This window comes from Rhipicephalus microplus, chromosome 4, assembly GCF_043290135.1.
Source record: "Rhipicephalus microplus isolate Deutch F79 chromosome 4, USDA_Rmic, whole genome shotgun sequence".
Taxonomy (NCBI): Eukaryota; Metazoa; Arthropoda; class Arachnida; order Ixodida; family Ixodidae; genus Rhipicephalus; species Rhipicephalus microplus.
This window is the reverse complement of record NC_134703.1, coordinates 74,411,383-74,434,303: the sequence shown is the minus strand read 5'-3', so window position 1 is coordinate 74,434,303 and position 22,921 is coordinate 74,411,383. Positions and strand designations below refer to the sequence as shown.

The following is a 22,921-nucleotide window of genomic DNA, read 5'->3' as shown; positions in this document are numbered from 1 at the left end:
ACTGAAAAAGTAGTAGTCAGTAGATTGCTATTATTTTTTTACCCCCTGAAAAAAAAATTTACTTGCAGTTTATCATAGCCCCCGAAATTAAAAACTAGTACCGATGATCAACTGAGATTACCTGTTTCTGCGGACATTTTGTACAACTATTCAGTGATTTCAATAAAAAATTAAGTATATAACCTTTAAAACTAGCAATCTTACGACATGTTATCTATACTAGTAAGAGGTGAACGGTTATGACATATTTCACTAGTGCAGCGTACAAAAGCATGACCATTGAAATAAACAAATACTTTTTTAATTAATATAATTGTTAATACTCAATTTTAAACGCTGTGTATGTTTAAATAACGTTTTTGTGTTATTAGCAAATAATTTCGATAAAAACATTAAAAAGTACTTTCGAAACTAAATGTTTTTCAAATTTCGGTTTTTATTTTGGCATATGGGATGTTTTGCTGGTTCTTCAAACATGTAGTGGTTTAAAACCCTTCATTTATTCTGAAACCTAGCAGAACGACGACGTTTCCTAACTTAATGTTTCAAGCATATGCCTACAGCTTGCAGGTGAACATAAGTATTGACCGTTGCGGATAACAAAAAAAAAAAATTAATGACTGAAGCTAAGTTACGAAAGAGTTTACAGTGGTGAGCGTCAATGCATACTTCCTAAAAATGCTAAACACATAGTTGGCAAATTGCAGCTCTTTCTCATTTAATCATTCGAATTTGTAAAAACTGGCTTAAAAACCTGCACCGACAGAAAGGTGCTGTTTAGAAGCATTATCACGAAAATTTTGGGTGGCACAAAACGTGTCTACATTCTCTTTTTCTTTCTTGAAATAGATTGCAGAACCAAACACAACAAACTGTGCAATTCCCAGAAAACACACTTCAGCAAATTTCCAGAGAATAAACTTTTGTGAGAATGTTTGCAGTTTTATTGATCTTGTCCTATATTCTTGTTCAAAACATTTTCTTGACCTGAAGTGTTCAGTGACTATGGTTCAAGTTAGCTTTCTGTTATTTTTGTCAAACAAGTGACGAAGTTGCCAAGACGAAGAGGACGAATTGTTTCGTGTAAAAATGTCCTAATAAATGCATGTTTAAAGATATCTCAATCACCAAGCAGGTAAGGAGAAGGAAGAGTGGCTGACCATCAGTTAAAATTTGTGCCCTCACCGAACAACTGAAAAACTCACAAGGGTTAACAAATCTATGAACTGTTCACTATGCTGGCACATTTATTGACAGCCAGGATGTATAACTGAAACTTTTCTTGTTCCAGCTGATTAAAAATAGTTGCAAAATTACAATTAAGTTGTACTTGTTTTTTGTGGCAAGAGGATATCAGTATCAGAAAGAGTGCACAAGGTTAACTTGTGCAGTGTTCCAATGATGATCTTGAGCTGCATAAACAGACTCGAGAAAGCTACACATGTGCTGTGTTTCAAGCTGCAAGTAGTCGTGAAAGAAACAACGGCATTGAGAAAACACACCACAGATGTAATAAGAAAGTTGCAATATATACATAAAGTTTGTAATGAATTCTACGTCACTTTACATACCTGCATGATGAAAAGCAACCACCAATTAGGAAGTCCTGCACCACATGTTTTCATACTGCCTTCATACACAATCAGATACAAAAGTTGTGTTATTTTTCTACTCGCCGCATTGCCTATGATGCAGAGAACAGCATATGGCTTGAGATCGTCGATCCACAAAATTCAGACACAATGCAGGCCAGAATTAAGTCAAATTCATGTCATCACATTTTATTTCATTCGCAGAAATTATATCTCTCTTAACAACAGTCCTATTTTAGTACACAAAACAGCCAACAGTCCTGAGTCAAATTGACATTATTCTTAGAAACAGCCACCCGTAACGAAAGCATTAGCAAGAGCTTTCAAAAAAAGTACTCCATACTGCGTAAAACGAAACAAGAAAGTTAAGCGACTTCACGAACAGTTGTCAGCTCCACTGACAGATTGACCGATCATAAAGAAAAAACATTGCTGATAAATATTGGCAGGTGCACACTGTTTACATTTTTCCAAGGACCATGAGTTCCTGGCTACCCAAGTAATCACTTTGCACCTGGCGTGCCTTTCCCCCGAATCTGCGACAGTATCACTCGAATTTCATCGCAGACCCTATAAAGAAAAAAAATCTTTTCGTCAGATTATCAGGGCAATGCAAATAGTGGTGCGAGAAATGTCCAATGCAGAAAGGTGGCCCTTTGGCCGATAAATTCGCAGCTTTGTTAGCCAGCAATAAAATGGTCATCACAAAAATATAAGCAGCTTCGAAATTTCAAATTCTAGTTTGTATGCGATCACCAGTGACTAAGCTGAACTGAAAACCATTATTCACTTTGTGCAAGCAAAGTGACGACAGGTTCTTTTGCCATACTACCAGTATCAACATTCCACATGTCTTGTATCATATGCCTTGTACCAAGCAATAACCATGCAACTTTGCTAGCCTGTGAAAAACACAACAGACAAATATGTGCCGATATGAGTAAACTATTCTGAATCAACATACTGCAAGACTTGCAAACTACACCCGCACAGAATGACTAAACAAGCAGAAATGAGCTTGTACCTGCATTAAACACATTAAACGGAAATTTTGTACCGAGATTAGCATTACTGTGCGGATGAATTATGAAAAATATTTGCGTTAAAAAAATCCAGTATACTCAAACCTCACTCTAACAAAGTCCCACCTACACGAAAATACTTCGTTATATTCGAAAATTCGTTATAAACATATAGTTGTAGCACTGTAACTGAAACAGAGTTATGTTTCATTTATTTCATTGAAACCAATAATTCGTTATATCTGGATTTGTTATATCGAGGTTTGAAAGTATGTGCCTGCGCCAAATGAGAAATGATGACAAAGGCGTCAGCGGATCTAATTGTGCTTTAGACCAAAGCATTAAAAAGCTGGACAACACGGCACAGTAACAGCCAAAAAAATAAAACCAGGGACAAAGAACTTCGTGACCCTGAATGTGCGTATCTGCATGGAAGTTGGTGTGACCTGAAACTAGCATACGGAAAAAACGTTGTTTACAGAACCTTATATGTCATCTATAGTGCACTCAATCGAGTCGCTAACTGCAGCGTGACACAGTCCTCTAGCTTTTTTACAACTCATAATCGCTTTGAATAAGATCCAAGAAAACCAGGTCATGTCAAATTAGAAACGGCCAATGGTTGCACATACATTATCACAAGGTCACCTCTGGGATACACTGACGCACCAAACACTAAGAGAGCTGAATGCGCCTCTAGTGTGCGACATAACCCTTTTTTAACGTGTCCAGTTGACATACGAGTAGATGCAGTGCAAGACCCGCGAGGCAATGAGACTCGCAGTGCATGCGTTGCAACTAGTATTCTAAAAAAGTTCCCAACACGGGAACAACTCCTACTATTCCTATTTATCAAATTCAACGAAACAGGAAGTTATATCAGTGTCACACGGGGGGTTGCTGATCACAAGCCCAGTCAGGATCAGATTTCTCCACAGTGATTAGTACCCTTTCAGTGTTTGTGCAAAGCAGCCAATCATGATCAAGAACTTTGATGCAGATCAGGCTTAACCATGACATCAAACGTGCCCGTGTAACACTGGTGTTGAAAATGTAGGCATCGTCATCTGGTAACACTGGCTGGGCTATACTTGAATACACGAATGTTAAATGCAGAATACATTGTTAAGTAACGTTAGGTAACGAATAAAACTGACATCCTTATTAATCATTTTCAATTATATCATTCATTAGACCCATCTGCAAAAACTGTAGAAAAGGAAGCATAGAAGTAATAGATTAAGCAGAAATTGTGTGCTTAGCAATAGTTTTAAGAATTATGTCTCTCATAGCGTGAAATGCGGTGCTTTCGGTTTAATCTTACCAGCAATAAAGAAAATGTCACATTAATTTGTGTTATGAGAAACGTCTGTGTATTCTGTGATATATTTCGAGGATGAACTTCTTACAAAAAATGCATGTTAAAGCATTCCTTTAAGTAAATTAATATCACGTAAGCACCACTAGTTAAACTGGTTATGGCCTAATTAGTAGAGAGTCACTTGCATTCATATTCATAACACAAATATTTGTACCACAAATATGTATTCAAGTGACTGAAATCAACTAGCCCGCATCACCGCTTAATAAAAAGTGTCCACAGAGTAATCCAGCACATGTGGTAGAATATCGTATACGACATGAAACCAACCGCTTCAATAACTCTGTTTGCTCCACACAACATATGAGAACATACTTTTTTTTTAAATGAGAATATAGGATAATGGTTCTCTCAAAAGAGAAGCATTTCACCGCTAACGATTCTGCTCGTACAAATGGCGTATTGTGGGAGAACCATAACACCGTAAGATTTCCTCTCGAACCTTCAACGAAAGGGGTTGCTGCAGGATGTGATAACATTGATGTCAGTACCATGCAATTATCAATTCATAATAGGTGGTAAATTCTATTTGCCTAACTAAACAAACACGCAACTTACTCAAGCTTTGAGAACCGAAAGCACCGTTTGCACGTATCTGTCATGCAAAAATGAAGAAAGCCCAGCTTTACAGTTTTCATTAAACATTCAATTGCACTTATGAACTTTGAATACACGAAATGCTCTCCATGTTTTTACATGCAAAACTCAGCTTCAAAAGCAAGGTCAATTTGCAAATAAGTAAGTTTGCATGCAGCACCACCTGAAGTTCAACATCACCAGAAAGAGACAGTTGTTCAAAGTTACTGTTGGTGCCTTTAAAATTACAAGCAAGCGCCCAGCTCAAATCATGGCATACGTCATACATCAGAGCTCATTTGGTTCTCGTCTGTTAGCTATACCTGTACAGAATCATATGTGAACACATTATAGTCAACGAAGACCGAGTCATTGCAGTTTGACCACTGGCTGCTTATAGGCGTAGCGCTGTGAACGCTCGCATTCAGGTTCTTAGTATGGGCCACGGGAAGTTGCGGAATCAGGAGTTTGCACCGTCAACAACTTCGTCATGAATCGCCTGCTCCATGGCGTGAGAGGGTTGCAGGGGTTTCTGACAAACAAAGAACACACTGCGGTACTCGTACCGCATCATAGAACGTGGATTTTGGGTGTACGGTGTTGGAATACCGGTTTCTTCTTTCTGTAAAAAAAAAAGAGAAAAACATTAGGCCGTACTATACATAAATTGAACATGGCTACTTGCCACGAAAAGCCACATATTGCCAGTATCATTAAGTAAAATAACTTTAACTACCCAATCTCAATCATTCAGTACAATGAAATAGCTTTACCTGTTCCTTTACCTATTCCTTTACATTTTCTTGTTCCACGCTTACACAACCAATTTTTAGGTTTCTTGGCAATTCTAAAAGAAAGAAGTGTAACCTGCTTAAACCTGAGTATTGTTGACTTAGATCTCTGTCATGCCTCTTTTTATATGAGCCATAATTAATAAATGCCAAGAACAGAAGTATAAAAGAATAAGGACAATCATCATTATCATCAACTTGACTACGCCCCTTCCAGGGCAAAGACCTCTCCCATGATCTGCCAATCAACCTGGTCTTGTGCTTTCTGCTGCTAAGTTATACCAGCGCACTTTTTCAATTCCATCGGCCCACGTAATTTTTTGTCTCCCCCTCATGCATTTGACTTCTCTGGAAATCAGTCAGTTACCCTTAATGACCAGTGGTTATCCTGCCTACGTGCTACGTGTCCAGCCCATGTCGATTTCTTCTTCTTGATTTCAACTATAATATCCTTAACCCCAGTTTGTTCCCTGACCCATTTCACTGTTCTCTTGTCTCTTGAGCTTACGCCTATCATTTTCCTATCTATCGCTCGCTACATCATCCTCAATTTAAGATTATGTAAATAGCAATATTTAGTATAACATTTAAAACTGCCACTATTCATATAGGTAGCTTTGAATGATATTAATGATTTGCACAAAGACATTTTGCAAAATCCACCTCAGTATAGAAAGGTTTTTAACACAATGTATAAACTGGTTACATTAATTGGAAAAGTTATCGATGCTCATTTTTGGTACAAAAATGCAATGCTGCAAACTTTGCGCTTACATGCATTACATATACAACTTTCATAGAAATTTTCCTAAAGCCTAAATTGAAGCCTTTGCTTGAAAAACTATTTGCAATAAAAATTGAACTTTCTTTTTCAAATGAGATAAATTTAGTTGAGACGGCTCGAAAAATAAGTCTCGTCAAAGGACTTGCATTTTTTTTTCAGCAATCTGAATAATGTCGGACCCCAAGGCAATATTGATCAATTTCCTTTTTTTCCCCACACAGTAACTGACTTACGATTGCCACCATGCACTGCATTTCAGAGGCACACACACGGCATATATGTCGCGTGACATTCTCAAAACAACTGCACAAGTGTACATAGTCATGCAGGAAAAAATAAACTATAGTCGGTTACAACCCAAGCATAAATACATTTTCTACCCCCGATACTGCCGCACGCCTGTCATTCACTCGAGCAACCAAGCAACGATTGGCGATTTCAGTTCGAACCATAAGCCCTTTTTCACTGATAATGCAATACTACGAATATTACGAATGAAAAGTTTGTTGTTAAAATGCTATGTTTGGCTGAGCAGTGAAGTCGGAATTTTCGGTGAAGTTTGCCAAGTCATATGTCGGAAATACATGAAAGGTGCCGATTTCAGGTAAATAAGAGATTGCAATTAGTGGGACAGTTATGAAAATTCTGTCTTGGAGGGACAGTGACCGTTGTTGGCGGAGCTTATATTTATTCTTAGGTTGTAAACGACTAGGGAGACAGCCCTGCCTCACACAGCCAGCTCTGGAAATAGATCCCTCCGTATAGCCGTTCTTTTTCACGCACATTATTGGCGCAACACATAATCCCGATGATACAGCGCATCGACTAGGAATTCCAGTTAGGCCACGCTGCCGTAACTTTGCATGCACTCTCTCATGTTGCGATCATGTGCTGGGCGAATACCTCGCCTTTTTTTTTTAATCACGAAAACCTTAGATGCTTCAGAAGTGTGGCAGTTTGGGCTAGTTGGTATGACATGACGATAGTTACAGTGTGAGAACAGAATGACGAACTTTCTTGTCCTTCTTGTCTCTTTGTCGTCGTTCTGTTCTCGCACTATAGCTATCGTCTTAGATGCCTCATCAGTCACCTGCACCAACCTTCGGCGTCAGCGTCAACGGGGGTGATGGAGAAAGTCATCATCCCGCAATGCTCACATCACGCAATTATGCCACATATTGCCAATATTTGTGATATCACCGCGATGTCACTATGACATCACATAACATGATGAGGTCCTCACATGAAGTTGCAGCTTGGTAAAAGGTGGACCAATCACAGACACAGTTTAAAACCAGGTGACGTGCAGAAAGCTTGATTGCAATAGTGAACAATGTTGGGCCTGTTGGTATTGCATAACAAAAAGGCAAAAGAAAAAACAGCGCTTAAAAGATGAAGACAAGTGAAGAATGACACACAATGCACATCGTGTGTCTTTCTTTATTTGTCCTCATCTTTCAAAAAGGGTGGTGCCATCATATTTGTGGCTTGCGCGTTCTTTGCTGCAAGTGTTTCTTTTAGCTCCAACAAGCATGATACAACCACGGAGAGTCATGTATTCTCACTAAGTAATTCAATATCGCCTTATTTCTGTGAAAAATTTTCGGTTTCGGTTTCTGGGCACCCAGATAGGCAGTGAAATAGCAGTACAGGTGGCGATATCACATGACCACACAAAGAGCTGTGTATCGCTGAGTATCGTTTGCTTTTGCACACACGTGCCACACAAGCACCTGCAAAACAAAGGCGCCGCTAGCTGCGATGCTTTGCCAATACATACAATGGTGGAGGTCTGGATGTTACTCCCCTCACTACAAATCTGTTTTGACGTCACTACAATTTTCACTGCGCCTCCTATAGAGCTATGCCAGTGTTGATAGAATGGGCATTTAGGAGCGCAGTTGGAGGTGAATTAAACTATATTCTAAACGTTTTCAGTGTTCGAACCTTTGTGTGGGCTGTCCTTGCATATATATGAAACCCACAACAGGCTTTTTTATAGCCTTGAAATTTGGTGGCATCGCCTCTTTACGTGCTGTTTTTCATTTTGTTAATTGCAATGCCTCCATTTCTGGAGGTAGTGCAAGACCAGGCCAGGCACACAAAGTTTTCAGAGGAGGCGGGGAGGATCAATACATTACATGAAAATAAATAAGAAGACGATGGTTTCCGCCATCTAGTCGTTTTTGGCAAAAGCGTAAGGAACACAGTGATTTCAGTTTTAATGTTCCTATGCTTTACTCTTCCCACATTTTTCTTTCCTCTGTGAAAGTAACGACTGACCAAAAAAATGAAGCCCATGGTGAGAATAATATTTCGGACGTCTTCGTAGCTGGGCTCGATCGAGTCCTCGTTAGGGAGGTCGGCGTAATGGTAGAGCAGAGGACCCAGGTTGATCCACAGGCCCCCTGGCCGAAGGATGTGTGCTATGGTTTCGATATACAGCACCACGTTGGGTGCCGTGTCCAGGAAGAAGCAGGTCGACACGCAGTCCCACTGTTCTACTGCAACAGGAAGCAAGAAACCGTCTCATGAACTGCAAAAAATATACACTGTTATCTTTTACGAAAGGGAACACGCACACACGTGGCCTGCGCTCTGCGGTCGCTGCCTACAGCACCATCAACCGATAGCAAAAACAAACACGTTTGCGCTCAGCGTCATCTGTTGCTGAAAAGAATAATAACGACTTATGGCCGGTAGATAAGCACTGCTATGTTGCACTCTCTCTCTGCTCCACTGCCAACATATACGTAAAGCGTTGTTCGCGACCACGGCACAAGCTGCAATAATCGCCCGATATCGCTCGCCGCGCGACCGATCAGAGAACGTAATCTAGCAGCATTTATCTACCGGCCATAACTCGTTATCTTGCTTGGCCATAGATGACTCGAAAAGCGAACGTGCTTTCTTCAATTGTCGGTTGATGGTGCTGTAGGCAGCCGCGACAGAGCACAGGCCACGCGTTTGCATCTTCCCTTTCATAAAGAATGACAGTGTACATTTTCCAAAAAGAGAAGTTACAGTGTTGGCATTCTCAAACCTCAGTGAAGGTGGACTCACATTAAAATAAGAAGACAGATAAAAGCCTTGATAGCGAAATGCTTGGGGCCTTCAAATGTGTTTGTCATAGTATAAGCAACAATGTGCCACATTTTGTGTACACTCAAACCTCGTTATAACAAAGTTGAAGTGGAGCCACAATTATTTCGTTATATCCATTATTTCGTTATATTGATTATAAATGTTTGTGCCATTGATGCTCAGATGGGCGCACATCTATAAGCACGCGAAGAAAGAATCTGCCTCGCGGCCCAATGTACTGCTACGTGACCACGCCTGTGACGGAAAATAAACAGTCGTGTCTCATTAGTTCGAACACGCTTAATTCGAACTTCCGGTTAACTCGAACTCCCGCTGAGGTCCCGTCAAAGCTATGTGTATTCCAATAGGCGAAAACGCCCTGTAATTCTAACGTGCAAGCACTTGCGACGGTTAATTCGAACATACTGCGCTCCGAAAATGCTCTCAGCACCATGCCCAATCCCGCAGCGGCACCTCTCAACACTGCGCGCGAAAAAGGAAAAGAAGAAAAGGAAAGAAGGCTGGTGGATTGTTTGCTGTCCCTCAAATGCCAATCTGCGATGCGCCTGCGGCACGCTTCACCCTTTTCCGTCTCTAGACGCTCGTAGACACCCTTCTCCTTTCAAGGCCGCGTGCGGAGAAAGAGAAGAAAAAGATAACTGTCACTGATAACTGTTCCTTTTCAAGATACCTGAAAAATACTAAGGATTTTTCTAGATTTTTACGTAAACTCCTTTCTCGGTACAGAGGGTAGCAGCGGAGACGCAGTCGTTGTCGTCGTCTTTAAGGCGCGTGAGAGAGAAATCACTTCGCACCATGGCACCGCTTCTCTGTCATGTGACCCGCTAAGCGCTTCCTGTACCCTCTCCACTGGCTGTGTGAGGAGAACGGCTCTCTCAGCCGCGCGTGACGTGGCTATAAGGTCGGCGCGGGAGTTTTGAAAGAGCCGCACCGAACAAGGGTCAAACTCCGCAGAAAACAATATATTTAACACATTACGGTCGTTTCTTTTATAGACTATTTGATAGATTTCGTTATATCCATTTACTGGTCAATTTTACTTCGTTATAACAAGGTTTAAAACACATGGTTCTCAATGAAGCTTTCAAGGGGAATTTCACTTACTTCATTATATCCATTATTTACATTATATCCCACTACCTTATAACGAGGTTTGAGTGTATGTACTAATTTTAAAATAGTAATTGTTGGATTTTACATCCCTAAAATATTGTCACGTAAGAGTGAGGGTAGCCCGAAGACAGGAGACCGGGAGGTTAGTAGAAATAGAAGGAGATCCGTTTATTTGCTGGACTTGCGCCCACTAAAAGAAAACAGACACACCGGCTTAGCGGGTGGCAAACAGCGCGTTCGACAGCCGTCGGGGAACAGAACTTCCCAATGGAACGCAAGGCGCGCTCACCATCCGAGACACAGTCGCCGCAGCGTCTGGCGCTATCTCGTTATCAACGAATGGTCGACGTGCGGGCCATGATCTTCGCAGATGAATCGCGGTGCATCCTGGACCACGACAAGGCCGCGTGCCGGCGGTATCGGCATGCGCAACACTATCCGCAATACGCCTCGCGGCATTGCTCCCCTCCTCAACGTAAGCATCGACCCGATGCTTTGTTTAAAATAAAACCAAAACAAAAGGACAGCCTGTGCGAAAGTAAATGGCAAATAAGCATGAATCACGCACACATAAACAAAACAAGAGATGCAAACAGGGAGCCTCCTTTAGCGCGCATGATAGGGCTTCAAACGGGCGACGTGTACCACTTCTTGTCATGCGCGGCGTCATTGGGATGAGCTAGCCCCATCAGGGACCACTTCATAGTCCACTTCACCCACTTGATGGATGACTTTGTATGGGCCGAAATAACGGCGCATGAGTTTTTCGCTTAATCCTCGGCGGCGAACGGGCATCCAAACCCAGACTTTGTCACCTGGCCTGTATGTTAAATCGCATCTCCGCAGGTTGTAGCGTCTTGCGTCGTTTCCCTGTTGGTCCTTTATGCGCAGACGAGCAAGCTGCCGGGCTTCTTCTGCGCGCTGAAGGTAGGCGGCCACGTCTAGGCTGTTTTCATCGGTGACATTAGGCAGCATGGCGTCCAGGGTAGTAACGGCATCCCTCCCATGGACGAGATTAAATGGTGTCATTTTAGTGGTCTCCTGCACCGCGGTGTTGTAGGCGAAGACCACGTAAGGCAGAATTAAGTCCCAGGTCTTGTGTTCTGTGTCCACGTACATAGCGAGCATATCGGCAATGGTCTTGTTCAAGCGTTCCGTGAGACCATTTGTCTGCGGATGGTACGCAGTTGTTCTTTGGTGATCTGTATGACTGTAATGTAAGATTGCCTGAGTAAGATCAGCCGTAAACGCCATTCCCCTGTCTGTTATTAGTACCGCAGGTGCGCCATGACGGAGGAGAATCGATTCGACAAAAAATTTGGCAACTTCTACGACTGTGCCGTTCGGGAGGGCCTTAGCTTCAGCGTATCGGGTAAGGTAATCAATGGCCACTATGATCCACTTGTTACCGGATGTTGACGTGGGGAAAGGTCCAAGCAGGTCCATACCAATCTGTTGGAATGGTCTCGACGGGGGTTCAATTGGCTTGAGAAATCCAGCTGGTTTTGTTGGAGGTCTCTTCCGGCGCTGACATTCGCGGCAACTCTTGACGTACCGCACAACATCTGAGGAGAGGCGGGGCCAGTAGTATCGTTCTTGAATTCTGTGGAGTGTGCGTGTAAAACCGAGGTGGCCTGCAGTGGGTTCGTCATGTAACGCTTGTAAAATTTCTTCTCTGAGGCTGCCTGGGACGACAAGAAGGTAAGCTGCCTTATTCGGTGCGAAGTTCTTTTTAACTACCACCCCGTTTTGCACACAGAAGGAGGATATCCCACGCTTGAACAGTGCAGGCGGTATGGAGGCCTTTCCTTCGATGTAGTTGATCAACTGTTGTAGGATCGGGTCTGAGCGCTGCTGTAATGCAAAGGTGCTGCTGCTGATAGGCCCAAGAAAGGCATCGTCGTCTTCATGGCTTGGTGGTGCGCCAACAGGGGCTCTTGAGAGGCAGTTTGCGTCGGAGTGCTTACGACCAGATGTGTAGACTACCTTCACGTCAAACTCCTGAAGCCGTAGGCTCCATCGAGCGAGGCAGCCAGAAAGGTCTTTCAAACTGGCCAAATAGCACAACGCATGATGGTCCGTTACGACCTTGAAGGGTCTGCCATATAAGTACGGGCGGAATTTCGAGGTGGCCCATACTATCGCAAGACACTCCTTCTCAGACGTGGAATAGTTCACTTCCGCTTTCGACAGTGAGCGGCTTGCATACGCGATGACGCGCTCGCAGCCCTTGTGCTTCTGAACGAGAACGGCACCTAAGCCGATGCTGCTTGCATCTGTATGTATCTCAGTTTCGGCATTTTCATCAAAGTGACTCAGCACAGGCGGCGACTGTAAACGTTGTTGAAGTTCTTTGAATGCCTCACATTGCTCAGCTTTCCATTCGAAAGGGGCGTCCGACTTGGTGAGCTGCGTCAAAGGGGCAGCTCCCCAAGAACGGCTGGACAAGTACTCTGTATGGCGCAAGTAGTCTTCGATTGCCGGAGGTCGTTGTCCAGGGCGTGGCCGTGGTGCCTGAGATGAGAAGCCATGCAGTCCCATCTGCCTGTAGGGGCAGTGTCGAAGAATGTGGCCGGCCTCACCGCAGTGAAAGCATAGGGGACGGTCGTCGGGAGTTCTCCAGGTGTCGCATTTTCTTTGGCTCGGGCGTCTCTCGTATGTAAGGTGGGCGGGTAAGGGTGGACGGCTACTTGGGGCTTGTTGTGGTCTGGGTCCTGTGGGTCTCGTCGTTGGTAGCTGGCTCCCATCGGACTCGTCCCTTATAGCGAGAAGCAATGCTTATATGGGAAAACAGAGAACAGACGTTTATTTACATTAGAGAGAGGTCAATAAGAAAGTTTAGATATATAGTGGCGTTCTTCGTACATGGCGAGCTCTCCACTCGAAAAAGCACCGAATGAGCCGTGGGGGCTCATTATAAAGGGTCTGTCCTCCCCAGATCCCTAGATCGGGGACCGCGTACAGATGGCACCGTCCAATCACGGACCACACATTACCCGCGAGGGTGACGAGCACGCACGGTCCACGCGAACGTTCAAAACTGAAGCGTGGTCACCGCACGGCCATGTGGCACGAACGCGGCTCCCCCCCCGTCAAGGTGTGTCGCTGGGCGAGGGGTCTGGAGTTGATGACTGCATCCATCGAAAGGGCCGCCGTAAACAAGCTTCAAAGGGTGCCGAACAACTCGTTCAATTAGCGGGACGATTCCCGGCCGCCGCCGCCGCCGTCATCTTCCAAAGAAGAAGCTGCACCGGTGGTCTCCCGAACTGCTCACGGCGCCGCGGCGGCAGGACGCCGCACCCTCCGGCCAGGTGGGAACAATACATGGCGGACACCGGCCGCCCACCCGTTTGGCGACTCAAAAGGAACATCAAAAGGAACGCCGATCCATTGTCAGACCTGGCGCCGGTCCTAACAGGCTGCAGCGTACCGTCGAGGACTGGGCTCGTTTCGTCGGGGTGGCCTAATGTTCACTGCAGCGGCGTAAGTCATTGCTTCGGCCTCTGTTCGAGTCGTCGCTGATGAAGAGCCAAGCGCCTGCTGGACTTCATCACGCACTATGTCCAAGAGAGATGCTCCTTGGGGGGGGGGCTGGTGGGTAGGAGGTAGCAATCAGCGTAGTTCTTCCTTAACCACTTCTTGAATAGCTTCACGCAGATCGTTGGTGGTTAGCCCACCTCGAATCGGTTCCAAGTAGAGCGAGCTCAGCTGAAACGGGCGGTTGTATTGTCGAGTCCGGGCGTCCAGGGTCCTTTCTATGGTGTGCGCTTCTTCAGTAAATTCGGCGACTGTTTTAGGAGGGTTCCTTATGAGACCGGCGAAAAGCGACTCCTTCACCCCTCGCATTAGGTATCCGACCTTTTTGTCTTCAGTCATGTCTTGGAGACGTTTAATTTCTTCGACGTACACATTTAGGGTCTCATTGGGCTGTTGGGTCCTCGATTCTAGCAGCAGCTGGGCCCTTTCTTTTCGCATGATGCTGGTGAAGGTCCTGAGCAACTCATTCTTCAGAAATTCCCAGGTGGTCAGTGTGGTCTCATGGTTTTCATACCACGTTTTGGCGGAGTCGTCCAGGGAAAAGTAAACGTATCGCAGCTTCATTTCTTCATCCCACCTGTTTATGATAGCCACACGCTCGAATTGGTCGAGCCATTCTTCTGGGTCTTCAGCGGCATAACCATGGAAAGTTGGGGGCACTCGCGGCTGCTGCAGCATGACAGGGGTAGGTGATTGCGGGGTGCTCATGGTGGCTGTGGAAGCGTCCTTTCGTGGTCGCGTGGGGTCCGGTAGCGGTCCCAGCTCAGGTGGCAGGTTTCGGAGGCGGCGACTGCTTCGAATATCTGTCTTCAGCGTCCTCGTTCTCTGCAGTGGCTGTTTTAAGGTCGTTTTTGTGCATACCCAGCACCTCCACCAGATGTCACGTAAGAGTGAGGGTAGCCCGAAGACAGGAGACCGGGAGGTTAGTAGAAATAGAAGGAGATCCGTTTATTTGGCGGACTTGCACCCACTAAAGGAAAACAGACACACCGGCTTAGCGGGTGGCAAACAGCACGGTCGACGGCCGTCGGGGAACAGAATGTCCCACTGGAACGCAAGGCTCGTTCACCATCCGAGACACAGTCGCCGCAGCGTCTGGCGCTATCTTGTTACCAACGAATGGTCGACGTGCGGGCCATGATCTTCGCAGATGAATCGCGGTGCATCCTGGACCACGACAAGGCCGCGTGCCGGCGGTATCAGCATGCGCAACACTATCCGCAATACGCCTCGCGGCAATATGATTGATTATGAGGGACACCATAGTCGAGGGTTCTGGAAATTTTGGCCATTCAGTGTCCTATAACGTGTGCCTACATCACACTGAAAACAAGTCTCGCTTTCATCAAAAGCCAGGATTGCACGAGCAATCCAATCTTTGGGTCAGCAGCCAAGCACAGTAAAAGCTACACCACCATGATGAATTACTCTAGTATTACTAATCAGTATCACTGCTGGAATAGAAGTGATTGAATTTTGCTCACAATACTAATTATGTATTGTAGATGAAAAACTTACAAAAGTGTGTAATGAAGCCATGTCCTTTTATCAAAGTTCTCCAATATAGCCCCAGTTCTACGATTGATATATGTCCCAACACAATACTATCGAAAGTAATGATGGTTCACATATTCCCCTCACGCCAAGCCCCAAGTAATCCTTAACTGAGGCTGCTAATTTTTATAATGACAATCAACAGCTAGCTGTTTACCAAGTGCTTGCGAAACACCAGCTCCTTAGTCCCACAGTTAGATAACCAACTCAGCCAGTGCTCAGCTCTTCTAATATTTATGAAATCGCACGAAAAGAGCTCAAAGATCCACGAGAATTTCTTTTAACGCGAGCTATGGCACACAGGCAGGCAGAACGCCTATTTCAGAGCCTCATGCTTGTAACTTGAGCGACTCAAGTGAAAGTATGTCTTTTGCATTTGCTGAATTCAATGGCAACTGTAACCTAACATGAGATACACAAGAAGAAGCAATAGGACGGTTGTAGTAGCAGTCATACAGGTGCCAACATGAAGGAACAAAGTGAGCACGCACACTGTGAGCCGTACACTTCGACAAAGTTGCCAGCCGCCATGGAGAACTGTGCCTCGGGAGGGACATCGCTGGGGTTGGCATCCGGGAATTGGGCGGGTCTGATCTGGTCTGTCGAGGACATGTGGTTGTAGTACTGGTGCACCCAGGGATACACGATGTGCAAGTTGGTTCCCTTGCACCTAGAAGCGTGAGAAAGGATGGCATGGAACCATGGCAGTTTTCTCGAAAATAAGTCGTAACACAATGAAGCCCTTTTGTAAGAGGCATCGGGTAGCCGTTCTTGTTCCTTATGTGAGGCGTCTCTTACAATCAGGTTACCAGGTTCACATTTCCTGAACAACCCCTATTTCGATGTAGGCACAACGGTGTCTCTTGTACTCAACTGTCTGTTAGATGTGTGTCTCTTATGAAGGGGTCAGAGTGTATAAAAATGAAGTAGAATTTATTTCCAGTGTTTTACCTCAAGCACTGGAACTATCAAGCACGTAATGGAGGGTGGAGGGTCACATTACCTTTGGCAATGCATAATTCTTCCACATGCACCTAAATCGATGTAGGCAGGCATTCTTATATTTCACCCTCAAGTAGCATTCAGGTATGGTCAGGGATCAGTTGGTAAGAGAAAAGAAGGGCCCTGTGCTTAATACAGTAGAAGTGAACCTCCATATCAAAATATGAATGTAACAAAGTAAGTACACCGGACATGCTAACACCATTGCATAATGAATATGTGCGTGTAGCGAACACTGCCAACAGAAAGGGCACGCTCGTGTCAGATTAAGGAAGATGAAATGGCTCCAGCCAGTTTGAAGAGAGCCTGGGAAAGCCGGAGCCGTAGTGAAAGAACAGGATGTGATGAGGGTTCCATGACCAACACAGTCAACTCCTGAGGAAAGGGTTATACCAGTCCCGAAACATCGGGCTCTCTTCAAACTGTGGCTGCCATCATTTCAACTTTCTAAATCTTCTACCCCGCAAGATAAATTTCCGTAGAAATGTTCACATTTCATTTGTGTCACTCCGCTATGAATGAGGTCGTAGACTATACCGACATACACGGCATTTAAAAAGCCATACAGGCTCAATGTCAACCGCAGATTTTTCGCAAGTAAAACAATGTGCTCAGCAGGCTTGAACCTCTGTAAAATAATAAGGTACCTCAAGATAAGCGAAAAATTTTGTTTCAAAACCCCTGTTCTTTTGTGACTGGCCTTACCATGACGCCTTCAATGGGAGCAATATTAATTGACTTGGTTTGAGTGATAAGGCTCGCTTTGACAACATTGCTTGGAACATGTGTGCTTTGCCTTTGCCACGCAGTACTCGTACTTACCGTGTGACCAGTAAATCCAACAAATGTTGCACTGTGCCCTCGCTTGTGCTACATTTTCTTTCCTTACAGTGTCACAAATTAACTTACTCTATGTAATGTTTTTCCGGACTATTCATTTTCTCTCTGTAGTGCCCTAACCATCATAATAACAGAGTTCCACAGTACTCACCCATTCAGAATGAAGTTGGAAGCGAACAGCATAAAAAGACTGAACTCATTCCCCTGGCAACAGTAACCCTGGCGGGCAATCTCGTAGGCTAGCCTGCCGAGGCCTGCTCCCGGCACCAGTATGTGAATGGTGGATGGGTCTCTGAAAGGCAAGGCGCACGTCTCGATTCTGTATAATGTCTTTAAAATATGTGTGCATGAACAAAATCTCAGCATATTATAAACAGCACGAAACAAAACGAGAGATAAAAAGGACGAACTACATAGGACAAGCATGGGCGGCCAACTGAAACATTTATTGTGCATAACCCATGCTTAAATAAAAGGCTGAATACCACGTGCACATGAGGCACCGGTTAGAAAACAAGTAAAAAAGTTATGTACCATCTCGCCGAAGAGAATCCTGATGAGATACAAAGCAGCAGCGGTGCGCACGGTGCTTACGCGGTTGAAACGGGCATCGACAAGAGTGCCGGAAGAACGGTTTGAAGAGAAACTCTATGTAGCATTTACTAGAGCAAAGGGTTGTTCAAAAAGCAAAGACAAGCGAGGCGATTTAGATTTTGTGTAAATTTCATTGCAGATAAAGACTGTTTGCTCAAACATTGTGAGCGGTGGAGAGGGCGAAGTGAGAGAGATGACACGCGGCGAGCGGTGACAGGCTAGCGAGAGAGTGACGTCAACGCGCGCGCACTGCGAGGAAAGGCGTGACATACTTGGCCCCACCCCAACACCTGCGGCCAGGGGAGCGCGGTGCGGACAGAGGAACAGCGTTAAACAAGCTAGTCAAAGAGGTTCTTTGCATCTAAAAGCAGCAAATTTGATAACCATCTGTACAGGCTCCGAGGTTGAGCTCTTTTTCAAGTGAGGCAATTGAGGCTTGAGCAAACATTAATCAGACAGAGCACTGATGTGAGCAGCTTCCACAATCTCCTGCAGAATTTGCCCCCTGTGAGGTTACAAAGTGGTTGCCAAACAGAGGAACACATTCACAATCGCAACAGTGTAGCGACAAGTGCAAACTAGCATAGCCTTCTAGAGAGTTATTGTGCTCATCCAGGCACACATTCATACGTCACCCCTTCTGCCGAACATACTCACGGTCACATGAAAGTGGGATCAAGTATAGTACCACAGATGTACAGCAACGAATGTATTTATTGATGCATCTGACTTGACACGCACTTTCCCCGAGTCTGCGATCTGCCAGCGATACGATGGCCAACTTTCACACAAAGCTTGCCCAGCTTATTTGGGGGCAGATTTTACAAAATCAACGTTGGAACGAGAGGTGACCATTTTTTATGCAATGGGCCAAGCCATGCGCATAGGGGAGGGCAGTTATGTTCCTATGCTGCTCTCGCTCACACCCTTGTTCTACTCTAGTTTCACCCTTCTTGATGTACCATACGAGCTTGTCCGCAGCAGAAGAAAGCCTTTCCTCAAAAAAGCCAGACTTCTTAAGTGTCGAAGCCAGCAAGTTGAGGGTGTAGTACATCATGTGAGGACAGGACTTTTTAATCGCCAAGACAATATGTGACATCACTACAGAATTTTTTACGAGTTTCATGTGGCCAGAAAAATAACTTAAGAGTGATTTTATGGACCTTGGGGCATGTTTTCAACATGCATGTGCAGGAGAGAACATCAGACACAGGTCCAGAAACTGGATGCACCCTTCACTTATGCACTCTGGAATAAACTTCAGATTTGTAACTTTTCTTGTGCTTCTACTATGAGACTGGGACCACCATATCCGCAAAGCAACAGACGATGGCCGAGCAAAAAAAAAATGCACAGCAAACCACCAAGACCCCTTTATGCAATATGGCAAGAAGGTTGTGTATAGTATTTCTTTAACATGCAGTCAAGAATACACGGGGCAGACAGGATGCTGTGTTAATGAACATCTTCTAGAACACAGATACGCCTGCCAGAAATCGCAAGGAGCAGGTCCCTTTGCAGCACATCACCAACGATGCTCATACACACCGAAGTTCCGTGACACCACGTTGCTAGCATGTAGTGGTAACAAAGATATGGAAGAGTTGAAAGAACCCCATTTTCATCGTACTGACAAAAGTGAGAACAATTTCACTACCTTCAATGCAGAAATAAATAAATTTATGGACGGTGACACACACTGATCCCCCGAAAATGTGTCCATGCTTACAAAGGCATATGTTACGGCCTAGCATCATCTCTGTTTTCTTTCAAGTGTACTTTTTGCGACCTCCCGCCTTTTCTTTTCTCCCACCTATTTGATCGTCGACCTTTATTTGACGCGTTGCAATATGTGAATAAAGCGGCGGTGAGCTTGCACACCACCTGTCTTGTTGTCTGTGTCCCACAGTATGAAGCACATGAAGACATAACAAATTGAAAGTACAGGATGGGAGACAGATTTAGTGTGACATCTACAAAGGCTTTGCACAACAACTCTGGGGTGCACTGTATGTCTACAAGCCTAAAACACAATCTGAAACACAGTGACTCACTGAATAGCACTAGAAAAAATACAGACAGGTAAAAGTTATGTGTGACAGGCAGATTCGACACACTATTCAATAAGTCGCCCCACAACTTTACACACCCACCCAACATGTCACACATGTCGTAAAGGGTTACAGAAAAGGGTTATAGGGTTGTTGTAAAGGGTTGTAGAAACCCTTAACGGCCTGACGCACACAAACGGGTGGGTGAACAAAGACGTTCACTGAATGGCAGGGACTTTAGTTTCAACTTCATAACTCTGTGCCGCTCATGTAAATGCTTACGAGAATACATTTGTTTCAGTAGTTCTCGAATTTCGTCACCAAAGGGTGACCAAGCACCCATCGAAAACTGCGTCGGGGCACGTGCATCCACGACGGCTCATTTACACTTTTGAATGAACGTTCCTGCATGTTCTACATGTTTTTTCGGGAGTACATGCATATGAAAGTGATAATAAGACCTTAAAAAACATGTACCGCTAAAAAAAATTGTAATTTTTGCCTAACACGTTCCGTTCTCGAGCGTCAAAAAGTTACATGCACGTTTGTGCACGGACTGTATGTTTGTGCAGTCACGTAGTACTTAAACCACTGCCTTCCATCGTGGGGATTCAACACCTTTGGAGGTTTACATAATGAATATCCAAACACAACAGGTGCCGCACAGATCGCTCTAGGCCTAAGTTCAGTATGTTCCTGCCACTCACACTTCATTCAATGGGAAATGTTCAGAAATGGCGTCCAAAATTGGTTGGAAGCACGCTCGCCGTTCCTCGGCCCCCTCAGAACTCCATTCCCGAACAAACTGCTTCAGGACAGCCTGCACTTTGTCCATGTCTAACGCTGTGGCCTGAATCTGTAAAGCACAAAAAGAACCCAATGAAGTGAGCTGATGGCATCATTTTGATGTTTTGTAGCAACACCGACCCTTAGTAGCCCTAAATTGTCTTAAAATTAATTCAATATGAAAAGAATAAAGATAATGTGGTAAAAACACAGAATGTGTAAGCAAAAAGAAAAAAACAGTGACATTGATCAGCTCTAGAGCCTTCAGTTAAAGAAATTTGGGAGGACACCCAAGGAAACTATTTTAAAGAATTTGAATGACGTGTGCCCATGGGATCAATCAGTTCTTTTTATCAGACCCAGTCTCTTTACTTTACGGACAAAGCAAGATGTCTAAGCTGAGAGTGCTTTCTCACTGACATGGCTTTGTCACAGAGGCCGGTCGCATTACGGTTTCGAGAGTGCAGCTGTGCCAAGATCTACCATACACACTAACTGTAGCCTATCACAGAATAACTTTCTGTGTTAATATTCTTTGAAAAGATGTTGCTCATTCAAAAACTGCAGTACTTGGTGTTTCGTGCTCCAACTTCTGTACTGCTTCCTGCAATGTGCTGTTATGCTCAAACAGTGACAAGAAAATCGAAGGGATTAAAATATCATCAACAGAGTGCGTCACTGGAACCGATGTCTCTGCAAGTCCACTTGTTAAAAGCGGTGAAATCCCATGGTGATGAATTTTTCATCTCTTCCAACTTCTAATCATTCCCTGAACATCCGCTTTTTCAAGAAGTACAGACAACACTCAGCTAACCAAGTGAACCAACCTGGTTCGTAGGTTTAACGTCATCGGAGTGGTCCACATTCTCAAACATGTGGGCTATGTTGGCCACCACGAGCTTGATAACGTCATTATTGTGGTCAATTGCCATCCGTACTCGATCCAGATGCTGCCGGTAGTTCTTGAGCATGAGCTGATGGGACGGCGGTAGACTCGACACATATTTGACCACTTTAAACAACCGTCGAAGGGAGTAACTCCTGCAAACGAGTGTTAACAGCCGTTCGATTAGCACATCAAGTCACAATTGGACACACTCTTCTGTAGGTAACACTGGCAATCCAGTCAAGGTGTTTGCCATTTACTCTTAATAAAAAAAACCAAGACAATGTAGCAGTCGCCATCATAACTTTACCTAGAAAGTGCAAAGTTGGTCGCAATAAGCAGATTGGTTACTAAACTCAATTCCCCTTCAAGAAACATCTACAATAAAGGTTGATTGATTGATGTGTGGGGTTTCACCTACAATAATGGTTACTCGCTTGCCTTTCATAAGACTCGGTAGGTGTTTCTGTGAGTTCTGTAGCATTTATCACATGAAAAGTATCTATATTCTGGTGGCGATGTGATGGAAATGGGATTGTCGAACAGTTACGGACTGTCAAGTGCCATCATCAGACGCACAGTAAACTGCTTATCATTTATATCTTTGGTAACCTGAAGTTACAAGATAAAAAATTCGTCAGTAATTAGACTACAAACCAAGCATGCTCTAATTGGTGTGAGACCTGCTAAGTCTCGGTTCCCAACTACTTTATAGTCATTCAGTTGAGGAGCCTGTGCTTTAACTGTCAACAGAGAAACACTGCACAGTTCGCATTATAGTAGCTAGAATTCAGGTTAACAGAATATAGAATTTTCCCGCTAAGTATGAACTGCTTAGTCGTGCATCTTACAGAAATTTCAAAGAAAATGAAGCACCTGCTTAAGCAATAACCGGTGTAGTTTACCCGTTAAACTTCCAACATGGTACGCCCGGTTTTACAACTCAATCATAATGTGGCACCAGAGTCACGTATCTTTATTTGTAAGACATCACCGCAAACACGCAACGTACACGAGTAAAGAAGCTCTTCTTAAGCATTACCTATATGACCTAAAAGCGTTCACAATTCTTTGAAAGTGTTTTCGCTCTTCCGGATCGTCCACAACACTTGCACTGCCACCGACGTTGTTGCCGGCCATCTTTCGACAATTAATGTTTTTTTTTTTTTCATGAATGTGGCCAACCGAACAGCAGTCTCGTGAGAAAACACCGTAATAAACCACAGTTGTCAAAAAATATTGATTGTATTGATGATAAACTGTGGATGTTGACAGGAAAACAATAGGATAATGTAATTGTATTGTGC

At 44.2% G+C, this 22,921-nt stretch overlaps 1 protein-coding gene across 1 annotated transcript; it reads right to left on the bottom strand.

The window, feature by feature from the left end:
• Positions 1 to 1,755: 1,755 nt before the first annotated feature.
• LOC119172729 (carnosine N-methyltransferase) lies at positions 1,756 to 22,754 on the bottom strand. The gene is made up of 7 exons (XM_037423877.2): positions 22,657 to 22,754; positions 21,556 to 21,769; positions 20,650 to 20,798; positions 17,449 to 17,589; positions 15,947 to 16,125; positions 8,430 to 8,650; positions 1,756 to 5,193 (listed from the first exon to the last, which is right to left on the bottom strand). Exons 1-7 carry the CDS (start codon positions 22,752 to 22,754, stop codon positions 5,032 to 5,034), a joined length of 1,164 nt encoding a protein of 387 aa, XP_037279774.2. The 3' UTR covers positions 1,756 to 5,031.
• Between the last annotated feature and the right edge of the window lie 167 nt (positions 22,755 to 22,921).